The sequence below is a fragment of the Carassius gibelio genome, chromosome A3 (genome assembly GCF_023724105.1).
Source record: "Carassius gibelio isolate Cgi1373 ecotype wild population from Czech Republic chromosome A3, carGib1.2-hapl.c, whole genome shotgun sequence".
In the NCBI taxonomy this organism is placed as follows: Eukaryota; Metazoa; Chordata; class Actinopteri; order Cypriniformes; family Cyprinidae; genus Carassius; species Carassius gibelio.
This window is the reverse complement of record NC_068373.1, coordinates 27,146,979-27,164,193: the sequence shown is the minus strand read 5'-3', so window position 1 is coordinate 27,164,193 and position 17,215 is coordinate 27,146,979. Positions and strand designations below refer to the sequence as shown.

Below are 17,215 nucleotides of genomic sequence, written 5' to 3'. Positions count from 1 at the left end.
CAGACAATAGCAAAGAAAAAAAAATACTTGGTGGTACAAAAACCCTATACTCTGACAGGCAACTCTTCTGAATATGAACTGTCTGTGTTTTTATGCATATTGTATGTTTGCATTATAGGACTAAGTGTTATCTCAATATTCAGAACCATTTAGCCGCACCATACATTTATAAATATAACATGGAATTAGATGTACACTGTTTTACTGGAATTCTTTAAGCCAGTCACATGTGGCTTATATAACAGCACACAATTACGAGCCAAATCATTCTAAAAGGCTTGTTTTGGTCACATATTTTATCTAAAATGGAGCAGTCCACAAAACCTTTAAGAACAATGTCACAGAAAGAGACAAGAGGCATGTCACACTTTATTCAGTTACCCAAAACACAGATCTATTTGAAAAAAACAAACAAACAAAAAAATCAATAATGTAACAATACGGTGTGCAAAACTTTTTTTCTTTTTTTTTATACAAAAAGACTTATTTGCAAAACTGTACAAACATATTTTCAGTTGTATGTATGGAAGAAGGAATAAGAGAGCTGAGCGCTACAGATCACAGCTTTTTTTTTTTTATAGGTGAAGCATGTAATTCTTTCAGTCTTGAAATGCTGCAAACTCTAAATAAACCATTCGCAGCTTGATTCGCCCAAAAAGTGTAAACACTGTATGGCTGTGACTGTCTCTTGCTCCATTTCTCTGAGAGTCCTGACCAGCTCGAAACAGCAGCATTGGCACATCCAATAGCGTGGGTTTGGGGGCGGGGCTTGCTGTTTAGCTGACCAATTATAGAGGGAAACCTGTTTGAGATCAGCCACTGCTGTTGTAAATTGACTTTCCAGTGGTAAAAAATTGCAGACATCACCTTTGATGGAGTGTTTCAATGGTGAGAAGGTGTTTCTTAGCATGTGTAGATGCTGCTCTTACAACAGAGACAGTAACTGTACGTAGCACAGAATGTGGCAGAGGCTGGACCTGGGGCCGGGATGTAAAGGCTGAGGGGCATCAGATAGATTAGATGTCACAGTTAATGTTACAAACATTAATTTTCATCCATTTGGAGTGCAGCAAGGTTGAGCGTTTACACTCATCTGATAAAAGTACACACGATTTGTACACACAGCTTACTTACAGTACCAAACAATTAGTCTAAGTAAACACTAAGTTAGAAAAGAAATGTAATTGAAAGCAAACGTTTTTTAAAAATCTGAATAACATCCATTTTAACATTTTCATCACACTTAAAAGAGCAATGATATACAAGACTCAATTAACAATTAACGCAGTACGCATAGCAAAGGATTTTTAAATAATATAAAAAAAGATCAATAGAATAGAAAAAAGAATAGAGCAAGCTAGTGTTAGAGGTCTTTTTGCTTTTGTTAGTTGTATAATAAATGAAAAGAAAACATATAGCATAAAAAAAAAGATTTGAAAGCTAGTGTTTTTTAAGAAAACAAGTCTAAGTGCAAGTCTAAAAGGGACAAGTTAAAAAAAGAATGTGAGGGTCAAATAAAACAGATCTAACAGATATCAATAAAATGATGAAATGCACAACACTTGGTTAATATATGGTACAACACATCCAGGCAATTGACTCTCTCAGTCTCTCATGAACATCCTCGGTGTAGAAAATCTATTATAGTTGATCAAACATGAGCACATGAATCTTTGAGCAATACTTTATTTTAGCTGCCACACTTAACCATTTGCTCAGAATTTCTTTTCAGAATTTAATTTCTTAAAGGAGTAGTTTATCAAAAAAAAAAAGTTAATTTGCTTTACAAACCCTCAGGCCATGCAAGATAAAGATTCATTTGTTTCTTCATGGGAACAGATTTGGAGAAATTTAGCATTGTCACTTGCTCATCAATGGATGCTCTGCAGTGAATGGGTGCCGTCAGAATGAGAGTCGAAACAGCTGATAAAAACATCACAATAATCCACACCACTCCAGTCATCAGTTAATGTCTTGTGAAGTGAAAAGTTGCATGTTTGTAAGAAACAAATCCATCAAGACATTTTAACTTTAAACCACTTGAACTGCTGCTTCTGGCCAAAAATAACATTCTAACGCTTACTCCAGTGAAAAATGTATCCTGTTATCCTTTTGCTTATATTTTTCTTCAAAAGAAATGGACTGGAGTTGTGGAGATAATTGTGATGTTTTTATAAGATGTTTGGACTCTCATTCTGACGGTACCCATTCACTGCAGAGGATCCACTGATGAGCAAGTGATGTAATGCTACATTTCTCCAAATCTGATCAGATGAAGACTCATCTACATCTTTTATTGCCTGAGGGTGAGTACATTTGCAGCAATTTGTTTTATTTTTGGGTGAACTATTCCTTTAAAACACTTTCCTGGACTTATTACCAATTATTCATCAGTGCATGTTCTTCCAATGGAAAGTAATGTTTGTCTCAATTTTTCATCAAAGTTTCAACTCTCAATCCATTACTGAAACAACTATTTTCTTTCATCTTTCATCACCTAGGCAGTACATCATGTTAACCAGTCAACAAATCGCTCAAATAACTTCAAACGGTAACGTCCCACTGTATTACAATGCATTCTGTGCTGTTTCCAAAGAGTGGGAATGGGTTTGGTCTTATATAAGTGCAACCGGACAGCGATTTCTATTTATCGAGCTATCTTTTGATTTCTATCTAATAATTTCTATATTGTGTTGTACTGAATTTAGTTTGAACATTGATGACAAACTGTAAGAATGTCTCCTGTCTGAAAGCCTTGTGTTGTACCTGTGGTGACAGTAATGAAAAGGCCTTCATGTCAGACTGTGCATTACATCTAGCTGGTGAAGAAATCCTTGCGAGCACAAACCGGATATTAAATATTACAAAACAATGCTGTGGTTGACTGTCATTCTGTCTGTCAATTCCTTATGATGCATCCAAACATTATTATTAGAGCTGGTATCAAGAACGAGGTTGATGTGCACTTACAGGACGTCCAGATAGCCGATGCTGATGAGATGTCCCAAGTGCATAGTGATAAAAGCTCAAAATACAAACAAATATTACTTTACGTATGTCTTTGCCAAAACCGTACACTGTGAGGATTTTAAAAACATATCTTAGAAACTCCATCAGTGCTAAGGTGACCACACGCTCTCTTTTTCCTAGATATGTCCAGGCCATGGTTTCTAAATTGGCAAAAATTTCCTGACTTTGGCTTTGTTTTCTATTGACTTGCTCTTTACAATACGTGTATGTTATTTTATGTGTATTTGCGTTGCTTTGACCATTCTCTGTAGATCCCGCCACGATTGGTTGATTATGTACAATACCTGCACGCTATTGGTCAAAGCATTTTCCAGAAAACAATAGGAAAGTAAAAGCCAAAACCTGGACATTTTAGGCAATTTAAGAACTCTGTCTGGAAAACAAAACAACACAAAGAGGACATATAATAACCCAAATGAACAAAATAGACATGCTTTTAACAAAAGACCAAGAAAACAGTGCATGTATTTACATACAAACTGACACTGCAGTAAAATTTGCAGCCAAAATTCAGAATTTCAGCCAAAAGCTGATCAAGACATCTTCATCGGTTCCCCAGGAAGTAGGTCGGGTTGGTTTTGAGAGGTCTAAACAGGTGCGAATCCTCCACCCACAGTCCAAACAAACTCTCTGGCAAGACAGAGATGCCTACCTGTGATTTATGGCTTTCATTCAGGCGTTCGGGATCTCCGAGCAGGCTCTCTAAAAGTGTTTCTTGTGGTTTGTGAAGGCCCTATTGTCAGCATGGAGGAATATGGAGGATGAGGGGTTGGAGGTGAGAAAATCTAGACCTGCGTCGAGTAGGAGCGGTGCAGAGCGGCGGAGCGTCCCGTGGAGTGGGCGGCGCAGTGGTGCGCGTGTTGGGACGGCTGGTCTACACTTCGCTGGAAATGGAGCGAGACGGTATGAGGACATCGGGGGGGACGGGGAACCGATGAGGCTGATGGTCATGTGATCTCAGTGAATGGAGATCCCCTTGGAGTCTGTAAGGGGGGAGAGAGAGTGTGAGGAGAGAGAGAGAGAAAGGATGAGAAACCAAGACTGGAAGGTGGAAACTGTGTTCGGATTGATGCACCGAAATTCATTATTTACTGAAACGGAAAGCTCAGACTCTGTTTAATGTAAAATTGCGATTATTGGATAACATGCACACTACAAATTATGTTTTCTCGCAATTCAAAAAAAAAAAAAAAAACGGTCAAAACTTTGAGCTGAAAATTCACAATCTCACAATTCTCACTATCTTCTTGCAACTGCGAGTTTATATTTCACAATTAAGACTTTCCTTGTCAGAACTGTAATTCAGACTTTTTTTCCCCCTCAGAATTTCAAGAAAATTCTTGAGAGAAAAAAAAAAGTTGAGAGAAAAAAGTCGCAATTACCTTTTGTTTTTTATATCTCATAATTCTCCATTTTTTCTTGCAATTGCGAATTTATGTTTCACAATTAAGTTATTTTTTTTCTTTTAAGTTTATATCTTTTTTTCCCCTCATAATTTCAAGAAAAAAAGTCAGAATTACAGGAAAAAAAAGTTGTCTTGATTGTCGTGATTACTTTTTTAATTATTTCATTCTGAGAAAAAAAATCTGACTTGTGAAGGTAAGTCGTTATTACCATTTTTATTTTTCTTCCGTGGCGGGAATAGGCTTTCATAACGTTGTGTGCAGGAAAAAGATGTTGACAGTCAAAACGTGATATCGGACATTAAACATCACTGTTTCGGTCAATGATTTCGGTGACCCCTCCTTTTGGTTGCCTAAATTTCGGTGCATCACTAAATAAAATTTAAGACTGAGGGAGAAAAGGGATGACTGTATGGTCGAGGTGACAAAGAGAAGAAAAGAAAGCAAAGTAGTTTCAAAAGTGAGGAGGATGAGTGTGGCCTATGAAGGGAAACTCACACTGTGCTCATTTTTCCCAGAATGCACCATCTAACGACCTTCCGTCTTTGTAGTTCCTCATGCTACACAGTCCATTTGCTTTTTCGTAAAGGTACATCTGCTTTAAAGAATTCCCATCAAGCCACTGAGGGATCAATGAGTTAATGGCCCTAAACATTCAGCTGCGTCCTAGTTACTCTTAAGGCTGGTTCACACGGCAGGATAATTGGGCCGATTTTAGCCCCGATTCAGCACTTCCGACAATCTTAGGATGCTCCGATTATCGTAAAATAATCTGATCAAATATTCCTGCCGTGTGTGGTGTGTTAAGACTAATCTCCTCTGCTCGGAAGAATGTCGGGACCGCTCCGATCTCAAATCGGGGATATCCAACATGTTGGATTTATTTTGCCCGATTTCTTCTCGTGTGTGGTGTCCCCCGAGGACAAACAATCACGCAGCCTGTGGACTGTGGCGTGTAGCCAATCAGAAAGTGAGGTGACGAGGCAGTGATAGTACCGGGAAACAAAATCAAAACAGCCGGCGTATATAATATAACAAATACAAATAAAGTCGATGGGCATAACTACATCCACAACTGCAGTCCACCAGAGCACATGGAAACTAATATATGAACGTTTATTTCAACGGTTATTAATCTGTGTAGTACGTAACAACATTTCTATGAGATAAAACAACAACTTATCTCCATATCATGATATAGCAAGTATAGTCCATGCTCGCGTCGTCTCCGCCTCTTTGACCATCGCCTTTTCTTATTTTTCTTATGTTTTTTTCCCCGTTAAAAACAAAGCACAAACAATGGCCACTGCATCCTCTTTGTCCGCCATGATTGTTTACTCTAAAGTCACGTTTGATCTCGAGGGATTTTGCGAGATTTCCCGTCTGACCTGGGAATGCTCGGGAGTCAAATCGGTTCGTGTGTGATGTGTTGATATTGCCGTGTGGCTGCACACCACACACGGAGCGACCAAAACTGTTAGACCCGTGATTTTTTATCGCCGTGTGTGGGGTCTCTCAGGTTTGGAAAATCTGCCGACAATTTTAAAATCGTCCCGTGTGAACCAGGCCTTAGTTATAAAAGTAATCTAACGTCTCTTAGCCGATCAATCCTCCAGAGCAACTGTGGTTGGTGTTTGGGTTGTGCAGGTTGGACATGCTAGTAAAGGAAGAAGGAGGGCTGAGTGGGTCTCGGGAGTCACATTAGGGTCCACTGGGTGGGGCGTAATCCATCCCCCTTATGTGTGCAGCCCTGCCACTAACCCGCTCCCACCCCTTACCTGAGTGCCACTTAACTTTTCAAGTGGACTCTCTACGCAGGGCAGCGCCACCATGGGCATGCCCAGGACAGACTCAGGGCGCTGGGGTCGCACCGGCGGGGGTGGGGGCTTTGTCTGTTGAAAGTTGTTGATCACACACATCACCTAGAGAGAGGAGAGAGAGTGAAGATGAAGAGAAGAAGCAGTGGAGCAAGGGATGGAGACATTGGGTTTTATAGTGCTTTTGAAAGTAGTCTCTTATGTTTAAGGCAGCATTTATTTGATTAGAAAATACAGCAAAAACAGTAATATAGTGAAACATTATTAAGATGTTTAATAACTGTTTTAATTCACTTAGTAGATATGATTTAATTTTTTTTGAGACCTTAATTTTTGCGATTATTTTGTGGTGAAATGGCAAATTATGTAGGATTGCAAAAAAAGTGACTTTTTTAAATGTTGTGTTTTTCACACAATCGTTAAAAACTGGAGGGACTGATTATAAATGTCTTTACAGTCACTTTAGACCAATTCATTGTGCCTGCCCACCCAACAAAATTAAATAAATAAAAAAACGTACTGACCCCAAATTCTTAAACAGTAGTGTATATGCATTTATTTTCATATATGTATAGTATACATCACTTGTAATTGCATGTGATTATCTTTTCCTTTCAGTGTTGTTGTATCACACTCCTCACGCTCTCACCAGAAAGACAGCGATGGCTCCGCCGGTGAAGTATCCAGCGAGGACGTCGGCCCAGTGGTTTCGGTATTCAGCCACTCGGACCACACCCACCAGCATGGCCAGACACAGCAGAGTCAGACTGAGTGTGGGTTTGGTCAGACGCGTCCCTTTAGTCCTGAACACCAACGTCACGTACATCTGCAAGCACAGACAGACTGACTGATACAAGTTTGATTCATTATTATTTCAAGAGATTATATATATATATATACAGTATACCCCACACCTAAACTTAAAAACTACCTTAAAAAGTACTAATAAGCCACGGTTTAGGAGTTTATTGAGGCAAAAGTCATAGTTAATAGTGAAAATTGGTCCCCAAACTAAAGTGTGACTCAATTCATAATAGCCGTTTTCTATATAAATATATTCTAAATATATTCTTATATATTCTTAAAATTTCACTGTGAAAATCTATTAAACCCAAACAGTAGTTCTCAGTATGTGTGTGTGTAATGTATATATTATATATATATATCTCATAACTGTGGTTTGAAATGCTAGAAATGGTCTTTAACAATCTAAAACAGAAAAAAGGCACCTGTTAGACAATCTCAAGGGCAATTCACACTGCACCAATAGACGCTGACAAATGACAACAGACACAAATGTCAGGTTTTGTCTGATCAGTGTGTTATCCCTGTCAGTGTGTGTTTGCATTGGTTGGTGCTTGAACATGTTGCAACAGCGTTTGTTGATCTTGAAATGTCTGAGAAGTGACGTACTGTACTCGCTGGTCTGCATCTTTTAGTGCATTGTGAATTGGACTTTAACCACCAACACATTTATGTTTAACCAGATTCACCAGAAAAAACATGCTGAACCAGTTTTAATAATTTACTGGTGACATGGCCATACCAGTCTACCAACTAGACCAGTTAAACACTGAAATTCACAGTAATATGAAGTGCTCTTTCTCAAAGCTTTGCAGGTTGACTGCTGACTTTTCAAAAAGAAAACGATATAATTGCACAACCCCAGGAAACATCAACATGGGCTAACAATCACATTTTGTGTCCTTTGTGTTTGTGAGATTGCTCCAGAGATTTATAGCTGCTCTCTTGTTTGTCTGTTAGTGCATTATATGAGATTCAGTCACATCATTAAGTACCTGTAGGTTCTTTATACTCACTACTGTATAGACTGCAGAATAAACACTGAGGGCCGCATCTTTGGAGGGAAAGGATTTCCGTGCAGATGCTACTAGGAGGGGGTTTCCCGTGCAGGCTTTGCGCTCTGTGATGTACTGGAGGTTGGAATGGCAGCCCAGTGCTGTGTAGTTTGGTCTGCATGCTGACAGGAAGTGAGGCGTCTGGTTTCCTGTTACTACCTGTCCGGCGTTGGCAAAGATGGTGGTGGTGAACACGCCGAAGGTATAGACACCTGAGTGACAGCACAGAGACCAAAGACTGAATATAAAACATGTAAAAATGGTTTTATATTCAATTATTTTTATTTATTTTTTTACCTAGGAAGCGTATGATGCGTCTCAGCAGAGGGTTGAAGTAACAGCAGTCGGCTGTGACTATGGTCTTCTCCTGCACGCCCTCCGACCTCCCGAAAAACACCATCACCTCACCAGCCAGAATCTGAGGAAGAAGAAACAACCAATGAAACAAACATCCACCACCCCATTTGTTTGGGCATTATTGATGCTCCATTTGGTTGAAATCCGAGTGCGGGAAACATGCGCCTACTCTTGCTAAGCAGGAGTTTCAAAAATCACGAGTCGCTAATAGTCCCTCATTTACACTGTTCTCAAATGCCAACACCAGATCCTCATTATTTCTGATCTCCCTGCTTACAGTTAAGATGAGTAACAGCTCACCATTGTGATTAATTCTGCTTTGCAAAGTAAGAGGTGTTGCACACATCACTTCTTTAGGTGTTTAAATACTCATACTGTGTGTGAATATGTCTGTTTGCAATGAAAATAGTAATGCACTGTAGTAGTATTTTGCCTGTTGTTTATGGTAGAAGCTAAAAACCATGAACAAAACTATGTAAGGGAAAAGAAAATACCTAAATTACATTAAATACAGGCTCACTTGCAATAAATGAGGTTTGTGTTGACCACAATAGGTTTTGTGCAATATATTTATGGCTTAGAGAGCATGAAACCATAAAAAATTCCAAAGATGTTTAGAAATCTTTTCAAAAACAGACTGGGAGAGAAAACTTTTAAAAAGACCATTTTTTGTCTTAATGTGTATAATAATCTGGGATGTTCAGTATACTGGAGAACATATTTGTACTGAAAAGGAAATAAAATAAAAATGTATAATAAAATACACAAATTACAAAGCATGTAAAACAAAAAATAAGTGATGGATGGGATGAGATGCATTAGACTAAAATAAATTAAAATAAGAAGATTATTCAAATAAATTATGAAGAATGTAAAAAAAAAATCTAGAAAAGAAAAAAAAATATTTGGAACAGGATGCATGAAAATTGAAACATAATAATACGCTGAAATAATAAAGATGATGTTATATAACTACAAAAGTGAGAAACTAAAACTACTCATTCCATGTTGAGGAGATAATAAAAAAAGTGAAGGAACACTGAAAGTCATGTAAAAAAAATGCATGGGACGTCCAATATATTGGAGAACATAACAGTACTGAAAAAATAATAATAATAATAATTATATATATATATATATATATATATATATATATATATATATATATATATATATATATATATATATATATATAAAATACACTCAAATTATAAAGACAATGTATAACTAAAAATGTGATTTAATGCTAAAAGTAGTGTAAAAAATAATTATGTTATCGAAATATGTTATCAGAATTTTAATTTACTTGAATATGATAAATAATTGTAGTACTGTGTTGGGTCACCACTTGTAAAATGAGAACCACTGAACTAAACATCTGAGCAGTAATGCTATACAAGTGCTTCCCTGACAGTGATAGAAGAACCAGAGACCATAAACACCACATCAAATCCATTCCCTTTAACTCAGAGAGACGGAGAGAGACGTCAGAGAGAGACAGGGACACTGCATTCACCTCACACATTACCCAGTTTAACACCTGACCGCTGACACAGACTGACAAGAGTGTGACATCAGTCATGAGCACACACACAAAACGATCAACACACACTCAGTCCATATGACTCATACATCAAGAGTAAGCTCAGAGGGGGCGCAATGATCGCAGGAAGCGTGACTGCATTTCCAATTTTTGAGTGAATATTTTTTTTAAAAGCCGCCTGTGATGATGTTGTGAATTGAGGATGTGCGTCTAATTCTCTGTGTGTTTTGGTGAGACTGTGAACATCAGTTCAAGAGTGAATAATGCACCATTAGATCAGATAAAGCTGCGTTTCTAGATCCTTCTTTCTTATCTGCTTTCAGTCTGTCATGGATGATTAGGCTCATATGCTTCTAATGTAAATATACAATATAAAGCAGATCTCAACAGCACAATGACTCCCAAATAGGGGAAGGAAAGTGTCAAAGGGCGGGAATCGATGTCTAAACCCCACCCTACAATTTGATACAAATTAAATATGAAAAATTACAGTTAATTATCTGAAAAAAAGGAACAAATCATCCTCTTCTATTAAAATAGATGGACAATATATTGATCAATTTATTGCATACTTGCTAAATAAAAGCATTAGTTTCTTTTCTAAATAAAAAACAAAGCTATGGTTGTGTGATGGAACAGAATGAAAGCCTGAAAGCTGCTTTACTGCGTTTCATCTCTCTTATAGCGACACAAAACAGATCCTGAACGGACTCTTGACGTTCATGCCACGACGGAGAGCTGCACAGTTCAGGCGTATGTCGAGGAGCCGGTGCCATCTGCTGCAGTTTCTCAGGTGGCATCACTGTGCATCTCCACACTCTCCAGTCCTCCCTCTGGCCATCAAAAGAGTATATTTAGACTGTTTTCATGCAATTTACACCTCGAATCACACCGAAACATAAAGCAGGTGTATGTGGCTGATAAATGAATGTGTGGCGATCTAGTGACCTGTCTCATACACGAGCAGAGCACTAACATCCTCAGAATAGTTATACCTCAAGATATGAAAGCACATAACTCTAAATATTCTGATTAAACAGTTCAGGTCACCACTTTGTCAGTTTTAAAAAGCATTGCATTCAATATTTTAAACTAAAGAGCTTTAATCATAAAACTGCATTTAATATCATCTAAAGCATTAAAATATCATGTTAAGGCATATTATTGACAAAAATATAGAGTGACAACTGATAATTATATCATTAGTGTATTAGCAATACTGTTATAAAGATCTCAGCTGAATAAAACAAAAACTGTGTCTATCTTCATTTCAGGCTGCAAACAAAATGTGATTCTTTTTTTTTGGGGGGTGGAGGGGGTAAATATGAGTATAGGTTACTGGTGTGAGTGATATTGCATTCTATCACATTTTCAGAAAACAAAACCTGTAACTTTCAACTTTTAGAGAAGCCCATCATTAATTATTAACAACTTAGTTTTGATTAGCGTCTGGCTCTTTTGATCATGCGGTACAGAGCTGTTGTTTATCTCTGGCTTTCTTTCATCAGTCTGTGTCATGTTCCATTCCCATCACATTAATCATCAGCACCGCAAACACTCTTACACTTTTCTTTCATTTTTTGCTGCATTATATACTAATCTCTAGGCTAGAATTGACTAGAGAATTTGCAGAACCCTTTGATAAAATCACATTTTTGTATGAGTGAATCTAAACTTACTTTGTTTATTTGGCTGAAGAAAGTGATACCAAAGTAATTTCTGTTGCTGGAGTTTGTCTATGTAAAAATACTTTTTTGATATCCTTGTTAAAAAAAAAAAAAGGTATCTTTACTTTGACGTTAATTTCTTTAAGCTGGTCATGACATTGAGATGCTTTGCATGGACAGGGTTTCTCAATTCTTTCAGAAAAGTCCCCGTTGAAAAAAAAAGAAAAAAAAAAAAAGAAAACCTTACAAATTTATAATTTAAGAAGAGTATTTAATTTTTTTTATTATTTAATTTATATGTATTATTCTTAATATTATTGAATAATTACATTTTGATAATTTCATAGTCTTTTAAATAAAATGTAAAAATTAAAATTAAAATTACAAAATACAATTAAAATATATATTTTTTATAATTATTATAATACAACCATTTAAAAATAAAACGTAAAATATAAATAATATGAGTTATTCATAATATTAATATTATTATGAACAATTAAATGATTTAAAAACAGTTCACTTCTTAATCTATCAAATTTAAATAAAGTAAAAAATTACGAAAACTCAATTTTTCTTTAGAATTATTATAAATAAAACACACAAATTAATTTATTAAGCACTTGTATCTGTAAGCCATGCAAACCCAATTAGACAAAAATCTGACTATAAATGGAATAAATTTAATATTTCGTTATATTAAATGGATTAGTCGGTAGATGATAAAGATGAAAATGACTTAACAAGCTGACTGTTTGGGAATGAAAACTCATTTCAGAGCTGAAAGTTGTAAAAAAAAAAATGCAAATCACATCAGCATTGTGAGACCAAACCAGATTGAACCAACATCTCGCTGCTCTCAGTATGAATTACACAACATGTGTGAGTGGATGTGAATCAGAGGGAATTATTATTTTGATATTTCCTTGAGAAAACCATTTCTCTGGACTATTGAGAAATAAATGCTTCAGGGCTCTCAGTGTTTGCTTGAAATTATCTTAGCAGCAAATCAAAGCTCTCAGTGATGCAGGGCTCAAGATGTCACAAACACACATGCGTTCACATCTGACCTGTCCCGCAAGCTCTACACTCAAAAAAATGACTCTTTAAACTTACTTAAGTCAATTATGGACAGTGGTTCCACACAACCAAATTGTGTTTTGATAACATTAATGGAATTTTTTGAATCTATGCAAACTCCTTGTGTTGTGACAACACAACTGAATGAGGTAGAATCTATGTGAAATAGTAATGTTCAACCAACTCAATTTATTGACTTTGCTTCAACTTAAACTGGTTAAGTTAACTCAACATGTTTTGGTTTATTACAATCTAGCCAAATTTGTTTCACTCTATCAACATAAGGAGGTTTGTTTCAAATTACTCATTTCAATTATGGACAGTGGTTCCACACAATTAGTTCTAGTTACTTTAACACAATATTTTATTTTTGAAGTTACTCCCTTCAACAAAGCATTTTTTGTATGTTTTGTCTTGTAATGAGACAAAAGACAAGATGTCACAAATGATCAAAGTGTATTTGTTAAACAAGCAATAAATAATTACACACAGTAAAATACAGTTTAAACCACATTACAAAATTACACAAAATAGCAAATACAATTCTAATTGGCATTCATGGGCAACCAATCAAACCTTATTCCAGGAACAGGAAGTGGCTCCAGAAATAACTTCTTCAGTATTCCAAATGTGTACCTGAGTTCAGGAGGGTTGCTCAAGTTCAGTCCATATATCAGTCCCAGCATCATGGTTTTGCAGACTGTAAACTGCTATAGGTCCTGAAGGACTGTATCCTTTAAAACGCCAACATCTGCTGGACTGTCTTCAATGATGCAGCTTCAAATAGATTCCCATGAGTCTTCTGGATCACCTCCTGATTGCTGCCAACCTCTGTATCCTAGAAGTATTTAAAAGCATGGAGAACTCAAATTATTGTGTATTAACTTTAACAAATAATTTATTAACCTTGAACTCACCATATACTCCATACTGCTAGGGTCTTCATTTGGATACTTCAATTTCATTAGTCTGAAGATGAAAACAACAAAATTTAGCCTTTGTTTTTTTTTTCTAAAATTACATGAAAAAAAGTCAGTCATTCATCTTCTTATGGGAAATCCAGGCAAGCAGTCAAGATGGGATTCTAACAAACATTACAGTGGAAAATGTTACACATCTGGACCCTGTATGGTTAACAACAGAACTGGAATGTTCCCAGACCCAGAAACATAGTAAGGACATCAGTAAAACAGTCCATGTGACACCAGTGGTTCAACCATAATTTTACAAAGTAAACAAAAATACTTTTTTGTGCAAACAAAATTAAAACAGCGACTTTATTCAACAATTCTTCTCCAAATCGCATCTTCCACCATTATCAACAGCACGTAAATAATTCATGCACATGGTGCTGCTGACCTACAACACGCCTGCACTGAGCCTTGATTACACGCAGAGGAAAGCAATGTTCATGCCTCTTGTTACTGTCCATAATGGCAGAATATGTGATTTGGAGAAGAATTGTTGATTAAAGTCGCTATTTTTGTTTTCTTTGCACAAAATGTATTCTTGTACCTTTGTAAAAGTGTGGTTGAAGCATTGATGCCACATGGACTGTTTTACTGATGTCCTTACTATGACTCTGGGAACATTTCAGTTGCATTGCAGCCTTTATGGAGGTTCAGAAATCTCTCGCATTTTCATAAAAATATTAGGGATGCACCAATTGACCGGCCATAAATTGGAAACCAGACGGTTTTTGCTTTAAATACGCAATTGGTAATCGGCCGGTCTTTGGAATTTTTTTCAGCCGATTTTTCCGGAAGTGCGCCCGCGTGCTCCGACTACATTACTTCTGTGTGAAAGCAAACACATCCCGGGATTGATTCCAGCATTGAACTCGGGTCGGGGACGTAGTAACATTGCTGGGTTCAAGCGCTGTGTGAACAAAAGCCAGATCTAATGCCGTGTCGTAGTGATGACATTATCGTGTGACTCTTTTACTGGCTGTTTTGAAGGAAGATCAACGTTCACTGAAAAAAAAAAAAGTGCAAACTGTATGAAGCAGAGATCAGTTAGTTCCTCACTTTCCACGGTGACACTGAGATCGTTCGCCAGATTCAGTGAAAGTATTACATGCCTAATGTTTTCGACTCGTACATTACACGTCACGCCCTGATGTCACGTGTCGTTACGGGATCTGTATTTGCCGGAATCGCAGTGTGAAAGGGGCTTTATTGAGCTTTCCCTCAATTTTGGACTGTAGACTGTGGACTGTCCTTCCTTCTTGTTTGTTGCTTAAAGATAAAAAAAAAAAATCGTCCAGTTTGCTTGTAAAAGAAATCGGTATCGGCCATGAAAAATCATGATCGGGGCATCCTTAAAAAATATCATAATTTGTGCTCTGAAGATGAATGATGGTCTTACGGGTTTGAAACGACATGAGGGTGAATAATGACATGTTTATTTTTGGGTGATCTAGCCATTTAAACACACCTGAACCAGCTAATCAAGGTTCTTGGGAATTTTAAAACAAAAAAGTCTTACCTGAAGTTCCAGGCAGGTGTGATAGAGCTGAACCCCACAGAATACTGGCTTTCCTAGAGCAGGTCTGGACACCCCTGCCTTGCATCAAAATAAATCTATCAGTTTATAGATATACCACATATTTTGTATTTATTGTATTAATAAACCTTATCTTATCTGTCTTTTTTTGTCAATTTCCAGTAACCAGTGAGAGAATAATGTTTTAAAACAAGGTTGTGTTGAGTGCAGTTGTTCTTACCTGTGTAGTGGGCACCAAGAGGGTTTCAGTATTTGTCCAAGGTCTCTTCTTCAGTATGAAAACATCTTCGTAAATTTTGCAGTCCGAATCAAGTTTGGCAAAGATTGTTGATTCTAATGGGCCTATGGTAATTCTGGATGTCTCAAATTCTGCACAAACCTGTACACATGAAGTGCAATGTGTTACAAAAAAAAAAAAAAAAAAAAAATTGAACAGCAAAAACCAATTCAATGATCAAAATATTAAGTGATTTATTTGTGTGAGTGATGAATAGTGTCATGTTTACCATTCCTAAAGGAGGACCTGATTACATATCTGGAGCATATGTATAATGTGAACAGCTCAGAGTAGTGTCCGGTTTAAACTCATTGTATGACCACACCGCCATGTTCATAAACAAAGCTTCAAATACTCCCACTGTGCTGAGCCAGGGCTCTCAAAACTCGGTCAACATCTCATGGTTGGACATTTATTGATTATTTATCTTTTTAAATTAGTTAAAATATACATATTATAACAAATAAAGGTAATTACTTCCACTTTTTAAAGTCATTATGTATTACTAATACAATTAATTTATACAAATATATTTGGCACACAAAATGAGATAAGAGAGAAACTCCTATTCGCCATTTGATTAGTTATATGAGGAAGTAGCTGAATGACAAATCATTCTGTCTCTTAACATCTCTTATTGTAAGCCATATGTATAATATAAAGTAAAGGTAAGTGATAGGACGTTTTATTTTTGGATAAACATTTTATTAATAAATACAATCTCTCTTAAAATATCTTATTGGGTTATGATAATCAAAACAGTTTGGTTTGATCTAGCGCAGAACTAAGACTTTAATGAAATATTTCCCCCACTTATAAAATGATTTTATTATTAGCTAGCTCCACACTGGAGAGCTGCTTTATAACAGGAAATCAAGTTATAATTCTAGCGACACTTACTCTGTATTTTCATGTTTAATATTGAAAAGCTATCGATTGCATAAAGGACTGTTATATAAATAAACGTGACTGGACTTTTCTTTACTGGAGTGCCTGGAGAACCTCAGAGTTCGTGCAAACATCCACATCGCTGTGTTCTTAAGAGCTGCTTTTACATCGCGGTCAGTTTTTTGTTGTGTTTATGCAGTTATTGAGAGGAAGGCGTGCAGTATATATTTACATATTCATCCAAGGTTCGGATCGGGTCGGTTTGCCTCAAACTGAAGTGCTATCTTCTTCTTTTTAATTGAATCAGGAGAGTGTATTACAATCTTGCGCTACAGCGCCACACTGGTCAAACTGCATTAATGCAGGCTTTCAAATCAGGCAGATACGAGATCAAACCACTAACGTTACTCAAAAACATTTGCTGAAAATTTTATTTTTATCGTCGACGTTGTCGATAATGTCGAGTAATTGTTTCAGCCCTAGTGTATATATATATATATATATATATACTAAAGTAAATACATTACAGAGAGTCGTGCGCTTTCACATCTCCCAACGCTTCAAAATCATCTATTAACGGTGCAATAAACCGATTACACAATACTAGACTGCAAAACAAAAGCACCTCAAAACAGAAACTCTAAGAGAAATTAAAGACTTTGACTTAACACAATAAAAACTTTAGATGTTCTTACCTGACTGATACCTCTTGCTCCCCTCCACACCGTCATCAAATGCGTTGGAAATCGTCACTTCCGGTTTTTTTTGAATCACGAAATTAAACCCTTT

At 36.6% G+C, this 17,215-nt stretch overlaps 1 protein-coding gene across 6 annotated transcripts in view; it reads right to left on the bottom strand.

The window, feature by feature from the left end:
• Positions 1-356: 356 nt before the first annotated feature.
• LOC127954596 (phospholipid phosphatase-related protein type 5-like) overlaps positions 357-17,215 on the bottom strand; it is a 36,146-nt gene continuing 19,287 nt past the window's right edge. For 3 of the 6 annotated variants that reach the window (XM_052553396.1, XM_052553397.1, XM_052553394.1), the window contains 5 exons: positions 8,407-8,527; positions 8,071-8,321; positions 6,900-7,076; positions 6,228-6,355; positions 357-4,013 (listed from right to left, as the gene is read on the bottom strand). In XM_052553396.1, the coding sequence (XP_052409356.1) occupies positions 3,905-4,013; positions 6,228-6,355; positions 6,900-7,076; positions 8,071-8,321; positions 8,407-8,527 (786 nt within the window). In that variant the 3' untranslated portion in view covers positions 357-3,904. Of the gene's footprint in view, positions 4,014-4,644; positions 6,356-6,899; positions 7,077-8,070; positions 8,322-8,406; positions 8,528-17,215 lie in introns of all 6 variants that reach the window. The other 3 variants (XR_008153403.1, XM_052553395.1, XR_008153402.1) reach the window with 3 other exon arrangements.